Genomic DNA, 26,274 nt, shown 5'->3' with positions numbered 1-26,274 from the left:
TATTTCATTCTAGAAGTTGCTTCATTTTGGTTTGGGTGAAATGGTTCCTATATAGAGAGTGCTGATGGATGAAAGGTGGCATATATGTGGATTGAACTGTGTTTCAAGTGGCAGTCTATTAAGAACAAAATCTGTTCTGAACAAAGAAATTTAACTGAACAGAGAAACTTAACAGTCAGGGAAGTAAAATGGTATCAGAATTTGCAGGGAAGCTTTTAAATTCTCTCTTGAGGTAGAGGTTCTCTCCTGACTCTTCTGTTTTTTGGTAAAGGCTTTGCTACACAATTGCCTCCCTCTAGTAAAATCCCTAGAAATGTTTGACACGTAAAAATGTATTATTTTTTTTTTTCTTGCATAGAAGCTCTCTATTGGCAGCAAGTTCAGTGGATAGCTACTTGCCTTACGGCTGGAGCTAAGAGCATTCACATCTGGTCTCCTTGCTTGTGTGAGAGGAGGCAGTGTGTGACTGGGGCTTGGGTGAGCTACAGCCACTTACCAAGCAAGATGACAACTGATGGATTTCAGAGAAGTCTTTGCCAGAAGAGGTGTCAGGGGTGTGAAGGCTGGAAGGGCTGCGTAAGCCCTTAGCTGAAATTACAGTACAAAGCAAAAGCAAAAGCGCCGTTTGTTTTGTTTCCTTGGCTATTTTAATGGAAGGATAAAATCAAAATAGTTTCATGTGGGTTTTAGAATAGTGGTTAGTATTCTCCATTTGAGATGGAAGCACTCAAGATGCTGCAAAATTTAAAGCCCCAAAACATGCATTTTAGACAGAGGGACCTTCTCAGACTGTAGTGGTATCTTACCTGAAAAAAGAAAGTATAAAAATTAAGCAGCCCAGGCTGCATGCCTGCACCTCCTGTCTTCTTGCTTTGCCACTTCACCTCTCCTGTTAAATCTGATAAAAGTCACAAATAACATACTGTAACTACAATAAATTCTAATTTCAGTGTTCTTTTCTTCCTGCCAAGTAAAATAGAATGTAACTTCGATTTTGGACGATAAATCTAAGGTACTGTGGGCTGTAATACCTCTTAATTGTAGGCGATTGCTCTGTGATGACAAGGGACATTACCTATTCTTCTAAGTCCTAACAAACACAACAAAAGGGACAGAGAATTATGAAATAATGAAATATTTTTGGCATGTGTGACATACAGTTAAATTAATCCAGAAATAATCCTGTTAAATCTTTTCATTACAGAGAATACATCCTCCAAAAGCCAAGATGCCCCGATTTGCTTTATGGCATTTCTCCTGTCTTGGCTGCCTTTCATTTAGGTTCTGCAATAAGACTTAGATAATTTTTCTATTAAAAGCTTAATTAAAATTTAAAACATAAAAATAGCCATACCGGGTTGGACCTAAGATCCAAACAGCTCAGTATCTTCCTGTGAAAGCAATCAGTAGCAGAAGTGAGGAAAAGAGGATAAATAAGGGGGAAAATACAGAGTGATCCTTCTGCTGAAATGGCTTCTCAGCTGCTGGCAGCCTGTACTATATGGCCTTTCTGCACTGGAAGTTTTATCCCTGTATGGATTTCTCTTTCATAAACGAGCCTAGTGGCTTTTTAAACGTGTTTATACATTTGAACATCTATTGGCAATTAGCGTCACAATTTAATTATGAGTTCTGTGCAAAAAGAAACTTTCTCTTATGATTTTCTACTCTCTGATGATTTGGGTTCCCTATAGTGCCATAAGAAATGTTCAAACGTTCACCTTCAGTTGCCTTTTGTATTTTATTTGTCGTCTTTTTTTTTTTTTCCCTCCCAAGTCCATTTTATTATATTTTATCTCCTTGTAGAAAAAATAACCTTTTGATCATCCTTGTTATTCTTTATACCCCTCATGATTCTATCCCATTCTTGTTTGAAGCAGGTGGAGCAAAAATGCACACTGTTCAAAGCAGTGTTACTTTGTAGATTTATACATTAATATAATTTTATTTTCTGTATTGCCTCTTATTTTCTTAATAATTACAAATCTTGATTAATTGTTTTTCCCCTGCCACTGAACTGATGTTCTCAAGGAATATTTTTCAGAGATCACGTGAAGAAGGTGTCATTCTCTTTGAAAATGCTTGTTTCTGTGTTTTTGCATAGTTTTTAAAGCTGTCATAGGATATGTCAGAAGGAATATCATGGCATCTATATAGTTAAGCTTGCTCCCTTTCCGACTTCGAGCACTACCAAAACGTTTGGTGGCTTGCTTTCTATCAACCCCACCACAAAATGTAAAATACTCTACTCCTAAACCTTTTTGTTTCAGTGATGCATTACGCTAACAGCAACTTGCTTGCTGTTGATTTCTTAAGATTTTATCTTTCCTTCAGAGCCCCATTAAACTGTTAACAGCAGAAATCTCATGTTGTAAGCTCCTCTTTTACACGTTCAGATGTACATAATGTTTTATCAAAGGGCTGCATATCGTTTTTAAATAACCTAGTTGCTATCATGGAAAGAGAAACCAGATTTTACATTGCCGTAGCTCCCCCTAGTGTGTTTTTGCCTCTGTTGTATTTCTCAACAGCAGATTAAAATGTAAACAAGTATTTTTCCTTTACTTCTTATGCTCAACAGGAGTGTAATCTCTTGTTGCTCTTGTTAGCATTCCCACTCTGCATGGGAAAACTTGCTACACCTACCAGTGTGCTGGGTAGATTGCAGAAGAGAACGCTGGTTCTCTTTGAACCTGGAGTTACTACGGTGTTTTCTCTTTAATTCACCCTATTTACCTAGTTCTGCTAGAAAGGGGGTGAGTTGATGATAGCCAGGCATCTCTTCTGATGCAGTCCTAGTCGTCTGCACGTAACGTATGCAAGTCCTATTTCACACATGCAACAGGAAGCAGTTTGTGCTCCATTTCACGTATCTTCCTAGTATGTTCCCTCAAAAGAGCACTTCTTGCTTTCTCTTCGAGCCTTGTTAACAATTTCATTTCACAGTGTTTGCTGGACTTCCTGGTGTTTTCAGAACCTCTTAATGGCTCATACCTGCCTCCACCAGATGCTAACCAGACCCGAGTTTTCCTTCCATCCACGGAGCACCCCTACAGGTCACATCACGCGGTAGTGTCCACTCCTGGATCAGTCCATGATTTGGTTCTAACCTTCTGTTATCTAAGCTGTAATTGCACAAAGATGTATCATTTCTCCTGACTGGAACATTAAGGGTGCCTCTACATCACTCTTCTATTTTGCGTCAGAATGGTCTTCCGGAGCACATCTCCCTGGTGTCCCTACATAGTCCACCTTGGTCCACAGTGTGGCATGGTCTTGTGGGGAGAGGGGGACTGGTTTCCTTTCAGATAAAACTAGATGGAAGGATACACCCCAGGAGCAAGCCTAATGTACTAAATATCCATGGAAACTGCTTATAAACTGTAACAGACTTAACAAGTACGAGCTTGCACTGTACAAAGAACCTCCTTTCCTTGTGACCATTGCATGTTCCCAGCTATTCAAAGGGCAGCTGACCTCCCCTCCCCAGAGTAATTTCCTTTCTGTCCTAAAGCAAGATAGAGAAAATAGAAATTTGGATTCTGCTGAGGCAAATCTCTCTTAACGTTTTTTAATAATTTGTTTTGATAAATGTAGTAAAGAATGTTAGTGATGGTAGCTATTAGAAACTGCATAAGGTCAGACCACTTTTAATAAATTAATTTTGTGCTTAGTTTGCTTAGAAGATATTTAGATTTGGTTCTAACTAGCAGCTCCCTAGAAGGTACAAAGGTGGGCAGTTAAAGAAACAAAAACTTTTGAGTCCACCGAAGAGATTACAAAGTAGAACACAAGTTAGCGAACTGGCATCAGCTGATTCTCAGGCTCAGTGAATTCCAACCTGGATGACCGTGAAAGGCTGTTTTCTATTTCAGATCCCCAAATGACAAACAGATTTTAGCTAATGACAGCAGAAATATCATTAGACCCAAAGGCGTCCCCGGGACCCTTTGCTTCTTAAAAGGTGCCTGTTGCAGGAATAGAGGAAGCTCATGAAATAAGCCCGTAACAGACAGTGCAAGCAGTGTCTATCCTCACTCTGCGGAGAATCTCCTCACACCTCATGGTAATAGAAGGCTTTTCATATGGCCAATGAGTAAACAGTAAAAACCAACTTCTCCAGCTTGCTATGCCTTCCTGGTCTGTTCGTTGCTGGAAATGACAACAAAACATTTCCAATCTTGCTAGGAAGAGCAAGCAAAAATATTCAAGCCACAGAGGAGATGCTCCTCTCAGACGTGCATCAGAACTTCTGTATCGTTCCTTGTTTCCCCTGGTCAGCATGGTGAAAACTCAAGCAGAGAGCAAAATAGTTTCTTCTTCAGTTACTTGATATGGTTGAGATGACAGACCCACTGTGGCCTTCAAGTACAGCGGACAGGCATTTTCTACCAACATGTTTTTTTCTGTCCCAGCAAGCCAGAATTTAACATTAGACCTCCTGTTTCTAAATCTTGACTGCAGTGATCAGCAGGGCTTTGAAAGACCCTGGATAATCTTTATTTTATTTTACTTTGTTCTGCGGTTGACCATACTTACTTTTACAATCTCATACAGGCTAGATGTGTGAGCTGGACACGCCACAAACCTGCTCAGCCACCAGTAATTTTATTCGAAGCATTTTACACTGAAGGGTTTCAGCTCTGTTCTCTGCACAGGATGACTTGACAACTCTCAGCATAACCAGTGATTCTTTAATTTTAGAAGTCTTTGACCCAACTACAATTGATGGCTGGATTTTATTTCTCACAGTGAACTATTTGCTAGTTTATGTGTGTCATGGATTTATTCAAGACTTGAGTAAGTCTTAACTGTCTGAGAAAAGGGCATAACTCCCTAAATTTCTAGCTCTTGTTTAGCTACTCCTAATGATAAGAGTGGTTGTAAAAAACGCTGCCTATGTGGATTAAGCAGTATCTGTGTGAATTGCCAAAGCAGAGCAATTTCTTTGCTTAAGGCGAGTTCACTGTCTAATAAAGTTACAGCTGCACCTGCATTTCAAGTTAAGCATGTCTTCTTTATTTCTAGGTAATAGCTCAGCAAGTTTCAGAGGAGAATTTACAGGAAGGTCGTCTGTACCCTCCGTTAGTCACTATTCAGCACGTGTCACTGAAAATTGCTGTGAGGGTGAGTAATTTTCTTCCCATGCTCTCTACGTAATTGAGCGTTTGATTTGATCAACTAAAACCTTTACAGAAGTTGAAGTTGGTTTACGTCAATCAGTCTTGGAGAAGTAGCGCTTTCAAAATGAAATTTAAATTCATAAAATGTAAATGTAATCCAAAAACAAGAAGGAAAGATACTGAACTATAGGGAGTGTTTGTGTCTGTAGAGCCCCAACTGTCCTGTCCACCAGGTAGGACCAAGTCCCCAGGCTTACGGTCCCGCGAGCTGCACAGCTGAAGGCTTTTGGCTCTTCATAATTATCAGTTGCCTGTCAAGAGAGTAAACGTTACCCTGTGTCCAGGCACTATTCCCTTTTGTCCCATCCTTACTCTGCCCTATCAAAATAACTAACTGCGGGGGATGCTGTTTGTTTATGGCTCAAGTTTGGGTCAGAGGTTGGTCGGTTGGTTGGTCTTTACTGGCAAATACAGAGCTGATGCAGATGGATTTTTCAGTAACTGACCTAAACCTGCAATTTCCCAAGAAATTTTGCTGCCCTGCAGAGAAAAGGAAGCTTTCAAATAATAAATTTATCCCAGTTCTCCCCTTGTTCTGATTTTTAGGGGGTTTTTTTCCCCAGCATTTTAGGGGGTTATTTTGCTGGTCTTCTATGACCTTTCTTGCTCCAATTATTGTTTTCTCTTTTGGTCACCTTACTGTGAATAATTCCACTTACTGCATATTCTTTTGAAAGAAGAACGAGGAGCCCTCATGCATGAAACAGTTTCCCTGGTTTAATTATTCCGTATATTAGGAAAAAAAAAAAAAAATCCTTTTCAGAATTCCTGTCTTCCAAGTCAAGTAATAATTCCATTCTGTAGATGCCAAAGTGTTACCTAGATTCCTTAGGCAAAATCAAACTGCCCGCGTGTTTGACATAATACAAATCTGGCAAATACAAAAAAAGGAAAAATGTTACCAAACGATTCTTTCTGCCCGATCTCTGTTGAAATTCTATTCCTGCAAATACCTATTCTGGCTCATATAGCACAAGAGGTTCAGAGATGGCCTCTGCCTTTTCCAGGGGAGGAATATGGTCAAAATTTTTTTGAAAACCAAATGCGGGGTATAAATTCACACCTTATTCAACCGTGATGATTATGCATACAGACCTGAAGATAAACTCTTCCATAAACACCTGAAGCGCTTCTCAGTCAAATCAGGTTGGGCTTCAGATTAATCCTAGAAAGGAAGTCTAAATACATTAATCTGAGGTCTCAGCTTCTCACCAAGCTAAACCATTGACATTTTAGAGAGAACTGAAGACATCAGTAAGGAGATTGTCTTCCTTTTATTCAAAAGTAGGAGCATTTGTCTGTTTGACAAATACAGTTTGAAGCAGATCTTTCCAAAGAGTGCTGCTGCATAAAACAAGCCTGTCAAACTTCTTTTGTTTCACAGATGACTGTCCAGTCTAAAGATACTCATTTCTCAAGCAGGTGTTCTTCAGATGTGAGAGGCTACTTTGATGCGTTGAGTGCGCTCCAACCCCTTCTAAACTTCATTTTTGTTGCAGCTATACTTGTGCTTATTATACATTGTGTATGTGCAATTATACAACGCATAATTGATGCAGTGTGGCATGGTCTGGGTGAGGAGAAAGCAAGCAAATATTCTTATTTCCTCCCTCAACCATTTCTAGAATGAAACCTGTGCACAGTGTAGGACTAATTTTTTTCTCATGAGTTTACCTTTAAGAAATATATTATCAAACTACAGCAAATAATAAACTAATATGCAGGGAGCATGGAGCCTTTGAACAAATCACACTTCTCTTACAGGGCTTTGGATGGAGATGGTAAAGCAGGGAAACCTGATAATGGAAAAGCAGAAATTGTATCTCAGTGCTTGGGTTTTGTGGAATATTTTATCTACTGCTGCACAACAAAAGCCCAGATATTACTGGACAAGGAGGAGCACTGTATTTGTAACAGCAAGGACATTAATTCTGTTCAAAACTAGCATGAGTCAGACTCACTTAAACGCAAACATCATCCTGTTCCTAGTCTTACTCACTGTATACTAGCCCGGATCCAGTGGGAATATAGGTGTCAGCACCAGAGAAGTTGAAGTCTTACCTTGCTTTGTAACTAATTCCTTTTTTACAGCATTAAAAACTTAAACGGCATTTAAAATCCTGTTAAATGCACTCAAAAAGTTATCAGTAGTAATTAGGATTTTAATCTAATTCTTCTAGATCGCCGAAGAAGCCTACAGGAATAACACGGCCTCCACCTACCCTCAGCCCAAGGACCTAGAAGCCTTCATTCGCTCTCAGGTTTACAGTACCGATTACAGCAGCTTTGTAGCTGACTCCTACACCTGGCCTGAAGAAGCCATGAAAGTGAAACTGTAAATATTTAATGAAGAAGAAACAAACCATCAGTAGTTAAAAAGCATTAAAATGTTCAGAACACTTCTGCCTAGGAAGCCTAAGAATAGCTAATTTTTTAAGATGCAGAAAACTTTTTCTAAATTGTAATATTTGGTTAGAAACTCAGATCAAGAAATCATAATAATTATACACCAGAAAATAAAAACTAATCTGAGAAATAGATTTGTGTTGTTTGGTTGATGGATATTTTAAGTGAGATTATCCTACCCTTTGTTACTGAAGTAAGTGGTCATTATCTTGAGTTTTGTCAATGAGAATTTAAGTAGACAAATGGTACCATGGAAAATTAAGAAATGCATGTGATGACTGTTTAATCCATTACAGGTCACAATGTAATTTGCATAAATTGTCAAGCAATGATTTTTTAAAAAACCGACAAAATTGTAAACAACAGTAAAGTTAGAACATTTTCCTCCAAAGAAAAGCCTTATTGGTCACTCCTGTGTGGAGTAATGAAAATTTTCTAACAAGAACTGAACCTGCAGAACCTTTTGTTTATGTCTAATTAGAATATTTTTACATTACTTATCTAAGCTAAAGTCCTGTGACGATCAGAGATTTCATTCCCCCACCAAGATAACTGCTGTTCCGATATGCTGCAATTGTTTGGCCCGAAGTTCGTGGAAGTGCTTGGACTCTGTGTTCTTCACAAGGGCGCACCAAAATGCTAGGAATAGGCTTCTTTTTGACCAAGTATTTTTTTACAAACATCAGTTATCTGGCTAGTGGTAGGTTTTTTACGTATTAAACCAAATTAATTCCGGTAGTATCGAGACCAATGTATTTTTAGAAACACATCATATGTGATAAAGTTTTGAAAAAGAACTCCTGAATCACCCAGCTAAGGTCTCCTAAATGACTAATTGTTATGAGGAAGAGTGTCCATCATTATGGGGAGAGAAAACACATTTTATTAATTCTTCAATATTTATTATCTATCTCCCTTACTACTATTTGAATGATCTGGTTACCTCAATTTCTTCAGCAATTCTTCAGTTTTTACAACTTCATTAATAATTCAGCATGCTGACTATGCTCATTTACACACTAATTTCAACTCAAGATACATTCTAACTTCTTTTACCCTTTCTCATCTGTCAACCAGTTATCAACAGTGATGCCCGACAGTGACCCTTATTCTTCTACAAAAAAAGTGATTACCTCTGCAAACCTCACCGGAAGCATCCAGGGATACTACTCATGACCTGCACTATTCTGGATTCATAATTAACATTTCCAGAAACACAAGTCATGAGTCTGTGGTTTTCCTTAGGAGGATACATGATTGGATGGTACTATCAGCGTTTTCCTCCTTTAGAAAAAATGAACAAACCTTGTGCTCAGAATAAAGCTTTAGACAGCTCTAACTCCCAAGTGTTTGACTGTTCTCCTGCACAGAACTTCTGACCTATGCTACTGTTGCCCTTCCAGTTTCCTTCTGGTTGAAATCTTACGGATAAGGCCTACTTCTAAGCCAGTTTGTTTTGCCACTTGAAAGGAAGAAGTTTATTATTTGGCAACTTCTCCACAGGACTGAACGCAAATTATTTTACTGTGTTTGAGTCATGATTGTGTAGAATCTGTGCTCATACATCAACGTTCAAAAAAACCAAACCAAAACAAAAAGGATTATCAGTTGTCACAGAATTATCACTCCCAGAAAAATGTGAATATACTTTCTGGACAGTTCTGGAAACAAAGTGTACTTGAACATTTTCATTTATCATGCTATAGTGATTACCTCTGCAAAACCAAAAAATTAACTGTTTGTCCAGCCCCTCAGCTCTGCCAGAGCTGCAGACCACAGGTCCTGAATTCACAAAGAGGAGAGGCACTTGCTCCCTCACTGTGTAACGGGAACCTGTGCTTTACTGTGCTTTTGGCCAAAATTGTGATCATACAAACAAGACACCTACCACAGCGAAGGAGCATATATTCCTCATCACTGAGCAACCAGACACACTGCCATCCTCTGTATTTCAATATATCGCTATTATGGGAAAAGTATTCAAACATTTCCTTGTGTGTTACTTGAAATAGAGTAATACCTGTTATTTTTGTAGTTGTTACCTGAGTGTACTGAAATACGGTCTTGAAATAGCTGCTGTCAAAATAGCCTGGGTTTTAGATGTGAACAGCTCAACAGTAAGTCTGCTTTTATTGCTCACTAGCAGTTTTCACATTATGGTGCTCAGTGACGAAGTGGAAGGCAGTAAGCTACTGGGGACTTCTCAGTAGCATTCTTCATCTACGTATTACACTGGTGACATTTAAATATGATAATCCATTCTAGATTGGAAGACTGAATTGCAATTCACTATCTAAATACACACCCAGCGTACTGCCCTGTAGAAAAGCACTGCCTAGTGAGCCATTAACATAATTTCCTGTTACAGGTTGCTAGAAAATTGTCTCTCGGTATTAATTTGACACAGGAAAGATTGGTAAAGTTATGTGTATTTTTATTTAATGCATAATGTATCTATATTTTCATTTTCCTATATTGTACATATATTTCCTTTTGTAATGTAGGGGGAAAACAGAGGAAACACTAAACTTTGTCTCATCCTACACATTTTCATTTCCAAGGTGTTTGGCCTAACAATGTAAATATAAAATGCCATGAGCTGAGCAGCTGAAAAACTACTATTAACATAACCAAACCATAATCAGATCACAGGAAAGAGGACTGTGAAAATGGTGGTATTGGTGATAGAATTTACCCAAAGCATGCAAGGGATGCGGTGACGTGGGCTTCTTTCTGTTTCCCCCCACCCTTTATTTAAAAGCAAAGCTTGGCCCTGTGGTTGGACACAAGCCTTTGCATTTCATGGATTACTTGAATGAAGTGAGAGCAGATGCTTTGTGAAGCAGTAAAAGACACTGCATGAATGTAGCAGTGAGATTTCCCCGAGCTGGGTGTGCTTCTGTATTGGAAACCATGTTAATCTGTGACTGCAGCCACTTTGGTATCCCACAGCTGTACACAGAAGTTAACTTACAGGTCTGCACAGCACGGAACAGGTAAGGAGACAGAAGTGTGTAATTCAGCATATGTGTGGGATGTTTATCACCTTGCAAGCACTTGGAGCCGTGGCTCATAGTGACAAATGCCAATTTTAGGGTCTCAGAAAGTAAATATCTCTCAAAAATGTGGCAATTCAGAACAGAAGCTAAGATTAACTACTTGAACTTTTCTTCTCACATGTTAAACAGTTTCCCTTTTCACAGTAGCTATAAGGCGCAATATTTCAATGTTAGCATCACCTCCTGCTGTCCAAAACTCCTTACACAGTTTCTTACTTGTCTGAAAGTTTGCCTTCGACACCGAATAAAATCTGAAAAATGTGTCCGCTCTGATGTTGTTTCAGGAATTCTAAGAACTGGCCAAGATCCATGTGATAGTCATTCCTCAGGCCATAATCACCATGTGCCTGAAACTGTAGGTCTTCAAAAGCATGAAAGAGACGAAGATTATCAATGCTTCCCTCTGTTTCTATATTCTCCACATGCTTGCACGAAATATGCTTCCAGTTGGGATACCTAATAACACGCCAGAACTCTTCACAGTTTTCCTGGAGCCCCTCCACACAGATGACGCCAGGTTTCCCTGTTAGGCAGAAGCCTGTCAGATTTAACGTCTTTGCACAGTCAAAAATCTTTTTCCTCAGTTCCTGCCTATATATATGATGGCTGTAGATCCACATGCGATGCAATGTTCCTTTAACTACGACTTCTTTTGAAGCGCTTTCAGAAGAGATCTTACTGTTTTCCAGGTAAGGCAGGCTGTTGTCTTTAACCCATTGCACAGCTTCATATATATGCAGCTCACCTGAATCCAAAGAGCTGATGTGAGAAGCGAGACGAGTGTTGAGCTGCGACTGTTGCTGTCTGTGCAGTGCGTCTGATCTTGCAAAAAGCTGAGGAGCTACATGTGGATACATATGAGGCAGCTGTACTTGCAAATCCACTTTTACCTTAAGAACAGGAGACACACAGAAAGAAAATGAATTCTGCAACTACTGAAAGACATGGTAGATTTTTCTTGGATGTCAAAGGCAAATAATGAGATGTAATTAAGATTGCAACATCCTGAAGACTAGAACTACTTCCACTTTCCTTCTGTCCCCATAACTCATTCTTTTGTCTGCTCCTTTTCTTTTGCTGCACTGTGCTCTAACTTTTCCCAGCATGGCTAATGTTATCAAGGTTGTTCTCTTCTGCTGTTAGAAATAGCTCTGTGGCTTCAAAGAAGGTATGCAGTTACCTTCCAGGGATATTTCTAGTGTGTGTTATCAGTAAGTGCTCCGTGTTGCTACAGCGATAAACTAAGAGTTTGCCGGAGTCAAGGGGCAAGTGGCTTTAGAGAGCCTTGTCTCTTGCCAAATGCACATCTGATCAATGAATTTGGCACAGTTGCTGGATCCACCCCAGGAAAACAAGGCCAGGAGTTATATGAAACAGTGTTTATGATTGCGTATATGATTATATACTGTATACAGAGGCACATGGCAGGGGGGTTGGAACTAGATGATCTTTAAGGTCCCTTCCAACTCAAACCATTCTATGATTCTATGCAGTATTATTATTATTTTAAGCAAGCATTCACCCTAACAGAGGAAGCATTCTCAGGATTAGAGGGGAAAAAAGGATTTATGTGCATTTTAGGTGAGGGAAACCTCTAGATTATCTATCGTAATCTCCTATAAATCCTGGGCTGTTGAATTTCTCTTGATTATTCCTACAGTGTTTTCAAATGGAGCACCTTTTCCAAAGAACACCAAACAGTTCTTTGGAAATGGAACCCTGCCTCTGGTCCAACAGCAGGAGAGGATTCATGTGTCCTCAGTGCTTGAGGCTCCTGTATACCATTAGGGGACGTTCACTACAATATACAGTCATATGATTAGTCCTGCAGAAAGAAGTTAATTGTGAAATGACTAATGATGTTTCCAACTTCCTTGACAAAGCGACATGGGAAAAAAAAAAAAAAAAAGTTCTTCCTGCATAAGCCTATCCTGCACAGTTCATAAAACTTCTCTGAAGGCTGGTGAAAGATTGCATTTTAGGAAGATACCTAAGCTTATACCTCAGTTTCCAAATAATCATGAGGCCACCTTGTTACCCAGTAAATTGCTGTAATGCTTAATTATCCTTATTCTGAAGAAAATGGCTTCTAGGTTGAGTTTGTTCTCAGTTTTCAGTCACTGCATTACTATACACGCAGACCCATGTTCTCTGCACAAGGTACTTACATCACGTAGCGGTCACATATAACCTTTTCTTCAATCAGATAAACTACTGCAAGTCCTTATACTGTATGTTTTGTTTCCCCATTCATAGGCTGATTTTGTTTCAGTGTTTGTGTGACTCTTCTTAATAGTATTCTGCCATTTGAAGCTATTTTTACAGTACTGTATTTCAGATACAGATCAATGAATGTTAGTACACGTGGCATGGGCTGGAAGGGAGAATTAATAAGACAGTTTTGCTAGATTAACGTTAAGTCCAGCGTACGTATTCTCATGCAGGGAGCACTGCCTTTGTAACACATCTTTGCAAGCTAGTAAACTAACAACCCTCACGTAAGCAGAACCCTAGCCAAGTGCTTGTGGATGTTGTGTGCCACTGATGCCAGTTGTCTATTGCTATCTGCAACTCTATGAGCCCTTCTTGTCCCAAGACAGGCCAGATATGTAAATAATAAATAAATAACAAAAACTAAGACTTTTTTGTTACTGTCAGCTTTTGAAACATCCAACAGAAATTTGGTGGTTTCTTCCTTTTTTTGGGGCAGAGTTTTTAAGCGTGCGCACAAGCCGTAACGAAAACATACATGAGCACATCTACGCGGAAGGTCTCACCTTTGCCTCCCCTACATCAACCGCGACCGAATACCGGAGCTGCGGGGGCAGAGCTCCTTCAGCGTGTCTCAGGTAGCGCCGCACGCCAGACACCGCACCCTCGTCCAGATCTATTTCACCTTTTTGGGGAAACATCGAAAGGAGCATTTCCACCTCCAGCAGCTGGAGCTCCAGGCATTCTTTCACCGTGACCTCCGCCGCCGCGCCCTCCATACACACCTGCCGCCCGCGGCCTGGTCCCACGCGGGGTGTCGCGGCTCGCCGGCAGCCGGTCCCTCCGCCGGGAGCGGCCCCGAGTTCTGAGGGCGGAATCTGACCAGGCTCGGCCGAGTACGGAGCGCTCACGCGTCAGCCCCCCACGGCCGCGCTCCACGGCCAGGCTGCGGGAGGGACGGCCGGGCGCCGGGGGCGAGCCCCGAGGCCGTTGGGAGCCGGAACGAGCACACGGCTCTCCCGGGGCGGGGGACGCGGCGCCGCCCGCCAGCGCCGGCCGCGCATGCGCGTCAGCAGCCCGGCCGGGGCCGCCCGGGCTGCCGGGGCGGAGCGGAGCGGAACCGGTACGGCTGTTCGCGCCGCGCACCCCCACCCCGCCCGGCGGGGCCCGCTGAGGCGAGGGAGCGGCGCGTCACCATCGACCGCCGCCGAACGGCCGCTGCGCGAGCCGCGGGGGGGGGGGGGACGGGACGCGCACGCGCGCTCGGTGCGGCGGGGCCAGGCGGCCACTCGCCCGAGGCGGAGGGCGGCGGCCGGCGCGGGTACGGGCAGCTCTCCGCCGATCGCCCGCTCCGTTGTAAACCCCGGCGGGCCGAGGCCCGGCCTGAGGCTCCCGCCCGAGCTCAGCTCCCTCGGCGCAGCCCCTCCCGAGCGCCTGGCGGGAAGCACGGCGCCCGCTGCGGGGCCTGGCGCGGGCGGGCGGGCGGCCTCGGGGAGCTCGGAAGCGCCGCTGAGGCGAGGAATAAAACAACGTCGGGCCCTGCTGGCACCCCGCGGCGGGTGGCACCGCCCGGTGCCCCACGGACACGGCAGCGCCGTGCCGAGCCGGTCAGCAGGAGGCGCCACGCTGGTGTGCGCGGGCAGCCCCGGCGGGCTGTCCCGTGTGTGACATTGTGCAAGACTCGGTGTCACCGGGAGCTGAGCCCGTCACCGACAGGCTCTCGAACACGCCCGGTCCTCGCCTTAGCTCCGGACTCCGCCTGGGGGCTACGCTGCCGTACGGCCGGGCCCGCGGCCGCCGCCCCGGCTCCGGCTCCAGCGCACGAGTGGGCGCGGCGCGGGCGCCACGTGGCGGTTGCGTCCCCGCCCAGCGCGCTGCCATTGGGCGGGCGCGGCCTGAGGGCGTGGCCGCGGCCGTGGCGGAAGGGGCGCGCGCGGCGGCGGGTGAGCGCGGGCGGCCCCGCCCGGGGTCGGGGTCCGTCGGGGTCCGTCGGGGTCCGTCGGGGTCCGTCGGGGTCCGTCGGGGTCCGTCGGGGTCCGTCGGGGTCCGTCGGGGTCCGTCGGGGTCCGTCGGGGTCCGTCGGGGTCCGTCGGGGTCCGTCGGGGTCCGTCGGGGTCCGTCGGGGTCCGTCGGGGTCCGTCGGGGCTCCGGTCCCGCACGGTGGGCCCGGGGGGCGGTGCTGCGCGGGCGCCGCGGTCCTCAGCCGCGCAGGGAGGCGGCTGCTGGAGCCGCTCGTGCGCTAGGGGTGTCCCTCCCCGGCCCGGCCCGGCCCGGCCCGGCGGCTGCCGGCCCCTCGGGTGCCCGGCGCGGGGTGGAGCCGTGGCGCTGGCAGCGCCCTGGGTCCGTGCAGCGCCTTAGCAGAGCCGCCGCCCGAGTGAAGCATCCGGGTGACGCCGCTGGGGTTTTCCTGCGGCTGCAAGGGCTCCGAGAGGCAGGGCAAGCTGCTTTTGAGCTCAACAGTTAATATCCGGCGTCGTGGCTGGGTCGTTGGGTGGCTAACGTGCGGTGCGAGTGGCTAGCCCCGTGCGATAACTTTGTTAGGATCCCTGGGTCCGGCCGGGTGAGAACCGTGGCTCTCCTCACCTGGATCACGTCATCCCTTCGTGATCTGGTGAAATCTGGTGGGGCTTTGTTTATCGAGTGCTGTGCTGGGCATGTAGGGGCTCCTTCATGGAGCGCCCCCCCCCTTGCATTCCCACCGCGGGGGTTGATAGGAATGGTTTTAAGATCTCTGTGGACTTAAAAATTAAAGTGCGAAATATGAAACTAATTATAATGACCTGAGGTCTTCTCACTCGCATCTGTGTTACTTCCTTCTCTAGAAATGGATGCTGAAGCCCTTAAAAAATACTCAGCATTACATCCTAAACCCGCCGGACTTACTCTTCATTATGGCACCGCTGGATTTCGTGCCAGGGCCGAACAGCTTGATCACGTCATGTTCCGCATGGGCTTGCTGGCCGTCCTCCGGTCTAAGGCTGTGGTATCTACTATTGGCATCATGGTTACAGCATCTCACAATCCTGAGGTAAGAACAACCTTTTCTTTAAAAAGAAAGTAGATGCGATCAGTCCGGTGGAATCAAAGCTCTTCACGGTACTGAGAGACCAGACCTTGAAGGCACTTGGACCTGCTTAAAGGATATGTTTAGCCTGCTCCCCGTAAATACCATCTCCAGCAAGTCTGAAGTTACTTTTCCCTGTATACACAAGCATATTTTTCTCTCCTGTGGAAATGCTGCAATGTAGACAATTTGTCATGTTGGCAAGCTAGGAGTGCCCTTGAGAAGAGGTGAATCTTTGTGCAAAATCTGTGTGTTTTAAAAGTAAGGAGACACGGCAATTACAAATCAAAATTACAAATTACAAATCACTGTGGAGTGTTCCAGGTTATTAGAAATTCCCCTTATGTTGTTTTAATGTCAAATGAATTTTCATACCAAAACTGTAAGGGGGGAAGTGTTGGTTACTTAATGTGCTCTTTACGTTAGTTTTTTGGGCTTGTTGGAGGTTAAATAAACAGTAAGTGATTGCTTCCCAGAAGTGCTCCATGTTTGAAGAAGAAATGTGATTGAACCACGTGTTGGCTGTCTTTCTCTCTTAGAAACATCTGTTTCCTACTTTTAGGCTTACTACCTTGTGTTCTTTTTTCTTCTAAGGAAGATAATGGTGTAAAGCTGGTTGATCCTCTTGGAGAAATGCTGCACCCTTCCTGGGAAGAGTATGCCACACAACTAGCAAATGCAGAGGAGGGAGAATTACAGAAAATAATGACTGAGATCTGCCAAAAAGCAGCAGTGAACCAGCACGAAGATGCTTCACTTTTTATTGGTAGAGACACCAGGTAATTACAAAATGCTGTAGAGGTATGCTGCTTGTATGGAAGTGCCAACATTTTGTTCATGCATACTTTTGGATGTTTAGCCTTCTGCAGGCAGATTATGCACTTTTTTTTTTTTTTTTTATGCCTAGTCTGCTACCTGTTAATTTATGATCATAGAAATAAATAAATTTCTTCCAGTGCTGTTCCTATATTAGCTTCCCTGATAGTTATGAGAACTTCCTAGCACTGTTTCTGAACAGGATGCTTTATTGTGGGGTTGGTGATTGGGGTTTTTTTGTGGATAGTGTGTGACATCCACATATATTCAGCAGTTTACTTGTCTTTGCAATTCTCTGGGCTGGTGGCTTTCAAGCTTCTTTATTGGGAGGCACCTACAATAGAAAAAAGGTATGGTTTTCTTCATATTGAATCTAAGTCTACTGGCAGGAAGCTTGTGGAGTCGTCTTCCACATTGTGCTTCCATCCCAAATCCATGCAGAAGTGTCTTATGCAAAGGTTATCAGTTGTATTTGTTGTTTTCCAGGCCAAGCAGTGAGAAACTTGCACAGTCAGTAATAGATGGTATCTTCGTTCTAGGCGGTCAGTACCATGGTATGTTAAAGTTCTTCAGTTCTAGTCTGATTTCAAGTTTTTATGTAAATGTAATTCTGTTATGTAGACTTATGGCAGTAGCCCAGACACTATTTCCATTTTTGCTTGTTATGATCTTTCAGGGTAGTTGTATGGCTTTAATGCAAGGTGGGGGACGGGAGGGGGTTCATCTTTTCATAAGAGAAGTTGAAGAATTTCATGCATTTGTCTGTTTATTGTAGAATAGCAAATACTGTACAACTTTTAAGGAGGAATTAATTCAGTATTCTGTTTCTGAATATTGTGGCTTTCATTTTATGCTAGATTATGGTCTGATCACAACACCACAGCTGCATTACATGGTCCGCTGTCAGAATACCCAAGGGCAGTATGGGAGAGCAACGCTGGAAGGTTATTATGAAAAACTATCCAAAGCTTTTACGGAACTGATAAAACAGGTGAATACTAAGGTGTTGTCATCTTCATGCAAATGTACAAAATGAGTATCCTCTGTTTGTTAGCCTGTTTGGGTCTGAAGTTTCAAAGTCGGCATGTCTCTAGGTGTGGTTTCACTAGGGTATGAGTTCACTTGCTCCCTTCTTCCCTTGTGCTAAGTCTCCCAGCTCTGGAGAGAGTCAGAGGTACCTGAAGATTGACTGTGCGAATGGAATAGGAGCCCTGAAACTATCAGAAATGAAGCCCTACTTTCCAAAGGAGGTGCTAATTCACCTATATAACGATGGAACCAAGGAGAAACTCAATCACTTGTGTGGTGCAGATTTTGTGAAAGTTCACCAGAAACCGCCTAGAGGTACGTAGCCAGTTTTATATCCTTTTATCTCTTCTCCAGAACTGAAAGCGCAGGGTCTAGCAATGGCATATCACCTTCAGATAAGGTGAGCTCTCTGTTTATTACTCAGTGACCGCATGAATGGTTCTGCTTGTGCAACGGAAAGAGAGAATTATACGGCTGGGTTTGGTGCATCGCTAGTTTATGTTAGTCTAGATTGTTTGGAGGAGTACGGTGTAGCTCTGACTGGCTGAAGTATGTGCGACAATCCAGTCTGAATGTTAAGTTGGTGGTGTCCAAAGATCAGTCCAGACTGGCTTACTGTTATTTATTTTACTTCCCTTTGTGTTATCAAGAAGGATTTACATTGTGGGCTGGGGCTGCAGACACTTTCCTGGGTTCCTGAGGAAGAGCTGGTGTAATTAAGCTTGGTGCCAGCAGACTGATTGACATAAACCAGTAAGGAAATAATTTCAACCAATTTCCTGCAAAGTGCATAAAAGGAAATCCTTGAACTGAGGGAGCAGGCTAGTTTGGGTATTAGGTTATTTGAGGCTGAAAGGGTTCTCTGTTTGACAGCCTGTTGCAGCTGCTAGCCAAATCTGAACACCAAGTTATGGTGGCGTTTCCCTCTTGCCACGCTGCTTTGCGTGCTGGAGAAATGCAGAAAGGGGAGGAGCAGCACAGCAGCAGTCCCTGCCAGGGATGGGTGCTTGTGTCACATCTGGATCCTGGTTTTAGACTGGGACTGAGGGGAGACTCCTTGGTCGTTTCTGTGCGGGGATATGCTCTGAAAAGAAAACGTGATTTCCTAGTCATTCACTGAAGTAAATTATTTGGTTTCTCTGAAGTGTTAAGTGGCAACAGCTTCCTGTTTAAAGTCATAGGGAGTCTCGACCTGTTAAATGTTGCAGTTGCCATTACCTCATGCTTTAGCTCGGGGAGCTCTATGGCAGTGGGATGTATTGTCCTCTATCGCTGTAGGCACGCAGGAGAAGACACAGGCCAGTTTTGTGTTGTAGTTTCCTGTGCTCTGAAGGACAAGGTGTCAGCAAGGTGGGCCAGTTTTCCTTGTCTGCTTGTGTGATAAAATGTTTTTTTTCCAAGAAGGGATTGCAGGGTGCAGCATGTCCTTTGGATCTCCCTGCTGTGTTCCTGGTGGCATCTGAAATTAGCCTAGGGAATGGTCAGCTGCAGTCTCTGAGAAACAGGTTCTGAGGTTAACGTGTCTGACATCTTAAAGAAAAGCCAGATGTACCTTAATAAAAGAGCAGTTCATTTTTGTGTGGCATTGCTGTGTCAGATTGTGACTTCTTCCTAGTTATCGCTTTATTGGCATTCAGCCTGGAATGTTTTTGAGGCAGGTACTCCTTATGCGCTACCTACATTGTTATATAAATCGATTATTAAGCTAAGTAAATATGAAGTATTTTATAGCCAACAGATCCACTTTTATGGTTTTTGTACCGCTCTGAGAAATCCTGGTGATGGTTGCTTTGGAGTGGAGTTGGTTTTTTTCGATGGTGGGATTTATGTGCCACCTCCTGTTGTAATTGCACTTCAGTGGTGGCTTTGCAGGCATGAGGGTGCGTGCTTGTCTTGCATTAGGCAAATGTGTCTCCTGTGTGAAAGGAAGCGAAAAGGAGGTGCAGGTCTGTCAAGTGGGAATGGAATAAAATTAAACATGCCTGAAATATTTCCTGAAGAAAAGCATTTTTGATGCAAGGGAAAAATAGTTAATTCCCATGTGTCTTGGAGGGTGAAGTATGTAGTAGTGTTACACCGAGAGTGTGCAGTGGACCTGCTGTGTGCCAGGAAATGCAGGTGCCATGGCTCTGGAGCCCTCCTCTGCCCCAGCATGGTTTGCTTCCAGACCCAGGGGTGTGCAGCATGCCATGGCCCCGCTCAGAGGAGCAGTAAGGGTGTCCAACCGAGGTCAGCCAGCTGCCACTCACGTCAGGCAGGCCCCTGGGTACCACTCTGCGACTGGCTTTCCCTGCTGCGCTGCAGGGGCAAAGCCATTCAGCTTGGTCTGTGGGTGATGTATGCGGCTTGGTATGCTCGGTGCGTGAGAAAAGGGGAGGGTATTCTGCTGCAGGCTTTTTAACTGTTGTTTAACTTGTTTAACTGTTGTGCCATAACTGACATTCAGTGCTTATTTCCGAAATTTAGAGATGTGACTAGACACAGTAGTTCTGGGACAGCTGGGGAGAAAGCGTAGCATAATACATGATTAGAGAACCTGCATTTTTTATATTAGTACATATATTTTTGATCTGAATATGTACTTTTCAGTTGCCATTCGATACAGTTTCCCTGTTGCAAGTGTCTTAGTAAAAGCAATGTCTGTTTCAGAGCATTAGTTTTGTGTGTGTGACTGCACAGAGCCGATTTCTGCGTGAGATCCACACTGGGACTAATTTAAACGTTCTGTGTTTTTTGCTATCTATAACTTGTGTTTGTAACTGTGTGCACTAGGGCTAGACATGAAGCCCAATGAGAGATGCTGCTCATTTGATGGCGATGCAGATAGAATTGTTTATTACTATAAGGATGCAGCTGGCCATTTTCACCTATTGGATGGAGATAAAATAGCAACTTTAATTAGTATCTTCCTTAAAGAACTTCTTGTCAAGGTAACTCTTAACGTATGAAATGGATGCTGACACTTTAATCTGTAAAGTGTAAAATAGCCTTAAGGAAGCTGTGTTAGTTTGTACGTATGCGGTCTCTCTACATCGACCTGAAGTGAACCCAGTTTAAAAAGAGATCAGTCCTGTACCTCATTGGTATGGCCAAAAATGTTGTTTTTACAAGGGTGTGACTTCCACACTCCAAATAAAAATCTGAGCACTGACATTTTAACCTGGAACTTTTTCTTGGTGGGAGAGAACTTCTCCCGTTGCAGTGTACAAAGTATTGATATTCCATTCTCTTTGTTTCTGTATCTTCCATTAATTTTGGGTGCAGTCCTTTCCTCTCCCTTTCTCTAAAGATTTATAAAGGTTGGGAATTTCTTTTGCATGAGAACTTGGTTGTGACAGTCAAGGGGGTTATGTGTCATCATTCCAAAACCGCTAATGGCTGCATAGCATCCTTTCCCCACAGGGGATAGAGAGAAAAAGCTTTTGTTTTTCAGAAGTCCTCTTAGGCTTGGTGTCTATGATACTAAACCAAGACAAGGTGTCCTGGTTTTGTTTTCTTAGAGACCAGCTCATTTCTTGCACTGTGGCAGAGAAGCTGGCCAGTGAGGAAAACTTGTGCTTGCCACCAGCCTTTGCTTGCTTTGCACTGGAAGCTTTGATTTTGCTGCTCACGTAATGCCACGTGCCTGGCCAGTGCACTGAGCTTACCAAGTCTGAAAAAGCCTAAGCCTGGGGAGCTGCTTCAAACCAGCCACAAAAAACATGTTATACAAAGACTTGAACAGAATTTGTATTGTATAAAACATATAGAAGTTCTTTGTGAGCTGCTGCCGTCCTTTGATGCCCAGGAGTTTTAAGTGTTTGGAGAACATATGTTTAATAATTTTGATTGTCCTTCCATTTGTCCTACTTGTCTGGCTCTGTGCCTCGCGGACAGTAAAGCACTTTGCACCTTGGTTTGCTCAGGTGGGACAGACCTTAAGGATGGCAGTGGTACAGACAGCATACGCCAATGGTAGTTCAACACGCTACCTTGAGGAAACACTGAAGGTATTCTCCACTTTTTTTTTTTCCTGTTAGTTTTCTGCGAATGTTGTTTACTTTAAAAATAAATGGTACTGTAATATACGGTTGCTAGGAAAACTTAAAACTTGGCAAAAATAAATTACTCTTTCAAACCTGCAGTAGTGACTAAATTCTTGGTGGTAGAGCAGATGCAAGAGAGCAAAGCTGAAGAAGTTCTGATCTGCTTTTACTAGTTTTGTTTTTTTTTTTTTAAGTGTGACAAAAGCTAAACAAAATCCCTTGTAACTTCTGGAACAAGTTGAGGACTTTATGGCTTTGCAACGAAGCGAGTTGGTAAAGGTCCCTTGATACCTCGAGACTGGTTGTTTTATTTTCTGCAACAAGGCTAAATGTTGTTTGCTACGGAAATAGAGCTAAAGTATTATTTCAGTTTGGATAGAAAATCTAGTATGCTCCTTGAAGCCGTAAAATGAATTAGGTTTTTCTTTGTTTGAGGTTTTGTTTTTTTATTTTAAAAAACCAACCTTTACTTCCACTTGAATAAATTAAATCATCTTTTTGTAATCGGGTTTGCAGAAACAGTGGATAATTTTAGCTCTGGGGAGGCAGTAGCTGTGAAACACAGGTTAGATTGTAACAGCCTGCCTGGGTGCAGCGAGGAGAGCCTGTAACACTGTACATTCTCTGCATCTCCTTGGGCTGCAGGTACCTGTGCACTGTGTCAAAACAGGAGTGAAACACTTGCATCACAAGGCCCAGGAGTTTGATGTTGGGGTTTATTTTGAGGCAAACGGACACGGTACAGTAAGTATGAGCATGTAATGCATAACAGCAGCCAATACGTACAAAAAAATTGTTGGGTTACCTAGAGAAAGGAGGTCTTTTCACTCCCTGCTTACATTTATAAGCAAGACTTTTCTCTCCTTATTTGAGAACAGACTTTTTTCCCCTTTCTGTCTTTATCATAGTGTCGCCACCCTGTTCTCTGTGTTTTACGTGGGGATGGGAATTCATGGTAGGAGACATTAATGATGGTTATTTGGGCTTAATTAGTAATTTTTTTTTTTTTTTTCTCATGGCTGCATGTATCCCAGTTTGTGATGCGGGCTGATCTTGACGAGCTCTCCTTTTTTTTAATCTAGATATTATTTAGTAAAGCTGCTGAAACTAATATAAGAGAACTGGCAAAAGAAGAGAAAGATGATGAGAAAAGAGAAGCAGCAAAGGTGCTTGAAAACATGATTGACCTGATTAACCAGGTAAAAACTGAGAGAAACAAATCACTAAGTTGGCAGTCATGGGGCTAACCCTGTTTGTGAGTACCTGTCAGGCTACTGCCAGGGACTGCTGGAGCAGGAAGGAGGGTGCCACGATAGAGGGGGTCAAGATAAAAAAGGGCAGAAAGAGTCGTCTTTAGAAAAAGATAAAAGCATTCTGCATCTACTCATGAGAAAATATTATCTGGTGCAGTCTTTTGGCTTCAGGACCCGAGAAGGGACTGAGATAGTATGGGCACCTAGTTACAGGACGTGACTTGTTCACGATCCAACAGCAAGTAGTCTTTCACCTGATGTTTTTCACTGACTTACCCAGTATGGGAGGATGGGGGTGGTCCAGTGCCTGTGTCCACGCAGCCCTGGGACGCCCTGTCTTTGCACAGATGTTATTCATCTGGGGCAGTGCCAAATCATACTTCACGGGCTAGCTTTAAGCATCCTGAGCCCAGAACAAAGGTGAGGTGCCAGTCCTCCTTGAGAGAGGTGAGAGCTAGCCCTTGCCCTTGGCAGAGCTGTACACCTACGCTGCTCTCCCCTGTACCACAGGGTCAGCGGGGTAAGGAAGTAAAAGCAAACGACCACCACCCCTCAAAACAAGCCAGCCACCCTCAGCTACCCAGACTGAGGGAAGTCAGCCTGGCTGCATTTTCACCTTCTTCATCTGGAAGCTTGCTGATCAAATCGTGCCTTCGTTTCTTCACGGTTGACTGCTCCATTGTCTTTTCCCTTCCCGTTAACAGACAGTTGGTGATGCTATCTCAGACATGCTGGTTATCGAAGCAATCCTGGCTTTGAAAGGTTTGACTGTGCAACAGTGGGACGCTCTTTACACGGACCTTCCAAACCGGCTGCTCAAAATTGAGGTGAGTTACACACCACACTGGCTCAGGTTGCAGCAGTCTCTTGGGGTGCTGCTGTGACCGTCTCTTGCCTTTCTAAGATAAAGCTAAGATAAAGCTTTATTTTAAAGCTGAAACACCCCATTAAAAGGCAGAAGTAGGCCAAACAACCCCCAAAACCACCCTGAGAAGGGACCAGAATCTCACTTGGACCAAAATCAAAATACAACTTATACAAATGATGAAATAACAGCTGTCTTTGTTAAATGGAAAAACCTGACCAGAACTGTTCAAATTTTAACTTATCTCTTGCTTTACTTTTAAATTAGAAAAATCCTATTTTTTCCCTGCCTGCTGGGCCACTGGATTTTTCTTGCTGTGCCACTTTGTGTAACTTGAATATTCAAGCTCTTACTACTTTATTTTCTCCAATATTTAGGCAAAGAGCTTGAGCAGAACAGGCTCCCACATGGTAGCATTCTGTTAGACAGAGTAAGGGAGCTCTGGGCAGTAAATTAACCAGAGGAGTTTAAGCTTTCTGATCTCCTAGGAGCAGCTGTGGCTTCAGTTCAGAGGCTGACCAAGGTGGCATGTTCAGAACCGACCCTTTTTCCAAACCAAGCAGCCACGTCCTGTCCAGGATTGGTTAATACACACAGAGCAGTAGCTGAGCAGGGATCCCAAAGTGTTTAAGTTGAGCAGGGAACTCCCAAACTGAGCTCTTATTTAGGCAGTGCAACACATCAAAACCTGAAGTTCTGTCTTACCCATGACCTTTTTCATTCTCCTCTCATGATACAGCTCAGTTGCAAATAAATTGGCTGTTTCTGATGCTACAGGTTGCAGACAGGCGAGTTATTGACACAACAGATGCAGAAAGGCGTGCGGTTACACCTCCAGGACTACAGGATAAAATTGATGCGCTTGTAAAGAAGTACAAACTATCACGAGCATTTGTCCGTCCATCAGGAACAGAAGATGTAGTTAGAATATACGCTGAAGCGGACACACAGGTCAGCGCTTAAACAACATGCCTATTAAGTAGATCTGTTTATGTTAAACAATCTTCTGCTTAGCACTGGGTGATGGAGGGAAAGTGTGCTTACATTTAACCACACTTAACAGGCGGCTAGATTTGGGAAACTAAGTGATGTTATAGAATCATGGAATCATTTAGGTTGAAAAAGACCTTTGAGAGCACCAAGTCCAACCATTAACCTAACACTGCCACATCTACCACTAAACCATGTCCCTAAGCACCACATCTGCGTGTTTTTTAAACTTCCAGGAACAGTGATTCCACCACCTCCCTGGGCAAAACACCTCGGGATGACAGAGCAATATAGGGAGCACAGCATCTGCAGAACACTTGCCTTAACATCACATATTTGCTTGAACCTTCTCACGCTGACACCAGTGTAACTTTTATTAATATTTCACAGGAGAACGCAGATGCCCTCGCCCATGAAGTAAGCCTGGCTGTTTACCACCTCGCTGGTGGAAAAGGAGCACCACCCCAGCCTATATAACAAATGATACAACTGCAGTTAAAGTTCAGAACTTGACTTCTTTTTTAATATTACTTTCTTTACTGTTTGCTAATGTGAACATACCCAACGCTTCCCAACAGTAGCAAGGATTGATCAGAACTGAGTGGAATATTACTCTGTTTATTCTTTACCTCTGTTAGCCACTTACCTCTTAATGAGATGCTCTTGTGCCGAATGTTTCCGCGCTCCTTCCCTCTGTCGAGTTTGTCTAACTTCTGAAGCTGAAGTGACCTAGAGGTGACTAATTTCTTGACAGTCATTGACCTGGTCATGCCTGGAAGGAATTCTGCCTCCACCCAACTTATTTCAGAAGTTATTGTCACGTTGTGTCTGAAGTCCCGCTCCCACACCCTCGGCACACTTGCTGTAGCTGTGTTTGACTCGAGCTCTGTTGTGACTGTGCTCACAGCAGCCACAGCACTGCTACAGAAACATCATCCCTGCCTCCCCACAGCCGCGCATCATCTGTGCGCAAACAGCATATGGCAGAGGCTGTCACTGGTCCTCAGACTCAGTTCACCTCCGTTCAAGGGGGAAACAATGTAATGAAAAACAGCATTTGCAAATAACAAAGTATCACTTAGAAAGCAGTTTACAGCAATAGTATTTAGAATCACTTTTAAGAGGGAAGGGACAAAGACAAGTTTGTCTTCTGTGGCCCTTACTGCTCCCCTTAAGTGTGAAGGGGCTGGGCCAACAGGATGTAACATTTTCAATACTCAAGTATCCTCTTCTGCATGTTTCAGTTCAGGGTACCTACCTCTGACAGACATGTTTGTCATCGTAGTCCTGTATTAACTTCTGGCATAATGGCATTTTCCAGATTGCTGAACAAGCACAAGTTTCAGTGGATTTAAAAAAAAAAAAAAAAGACA

At 43.7% G+C, this 26,274-nt stretch overlaps 3 protein-coding genes across 8 annotated transcripts in view; 2 read left to right on the top strand and 1 right to left on the bottom strand.

Annotated features, from left to right (window-relative positions):
- The window catches only part of ME1 (malic enzyme 1), a 185,098-nt gene extending 177,375 nt beyond the window's left edge, over positions 1–7,723 (top strand). The window contains exons 13-14 of the mRNA XM_037391683.1: positions 5,029–5,127; positions 7,364–7,723. Of these exons, the coding sequence (XP_037247580.1) occupies positions 5,029–5,127; positions 7,364–7,522 (258 nt within the window). The 3' untranslated portion in view covers positions 7,523–7,723. The remainder of the gene's footprint in view (positions 1–5,028; positions 5,128–7,363) is intronic.
- Positions 7,724–10,001: 2,278 nt separating this feature from the next.
- On the bottom strand, positions 10,002–13,662 carry RWDD2A (RWD domain containing 2A). 2 transcript variants are annotated; one of them, XM_037391689.1, is made up of 2 exons: positions 13,426–13,662; positions 10,002–11,538 (listed from the first exon to the last, which is right to left on the bottom strand). In XM_037391689.1, the coding sequence occupies exons 1-2, from the start codon at positions 13,636–13,638 to the stop codon at positions 10,861–10,863; spliced, it is 891 nt and encodes a 296-aa protein (XP_037247586.1). In that variant the 5' UTR covers positions 13,639–13,662; the 3' UTR covers positions 10,002–10,860. The 2 variants fall into 2 exon arrangements, with proteins under 2 accessions (XP_037247586.1, XP_037247587.1); XM_037391690.1 differs by lacking the exon at positions 13,426–13,662 and adding an exon at positions 13,301–13,412.
- PGM3 (phosphoglucomutase 3) lies at positions 13,436–26,253 on the top strand. 5 transcript variants are annotated; one of them, XM_037391688.1, is made up of 13 exons: positions 13,436–13,497; positions 15,682–15,887; positions 16,518–16,702; positions 17,226–17,293; positions 17,597–17,730; positions 17,888–18,083; positions 20,541–20,698; positions 21,674–21,757; positions 22,439–22,537; positions 22,876–22,992; positions 23,751–23,873; positions 24,689–24,862; positions 25,292–26,253. In XM_037391688.1, exons 2-13 carry the CDS (start codon positions 15,684–15,686, stop codon positions 25,376–25,378), a joined length of 1,629 nt encoding a protein of 542 aa, XP_037247585.1. In that variant the 5' UTR covers positions 13,436–13,497; positions 15,682–15,683; the 3' UTR covers positions 25,379–26,253. The 5 variants fall into 5 exon arrangements, with proteins under 5 accessions (XP_037247585.1, XP_037247581.1, XP_037247582.1 ...); XM_037391684.1 differs by lacking the exon at positions 13,436–13,497 and adding an exon at positions 13,823–13,982; XM_037391685.1 differs by lacking the exon at positions 13,436–13,497 and adding an exon at positions 14,755–14,802.
- The last annotated feature ends 21 nt before the right edge of the window (positions 26,254–26,274 follow it).

Source organism: Falco rusticolus, chromosome 6 (genome assembly GCF_015220075.1).
Source record: "Falco rusticolus isolate bFalRus1 chromosome 6, bFalRus1.pri, whole genome shotgun sequence".
NCBI classification, from domain to species: Eukaryota; Metazoa; Chordata; class Aves; order Falconiformes; family Falconidae; genus Falco; species Falco rusticolus.
This window is presented reverse-complemented; position numbering and strand designations above follow the sequence as displayed.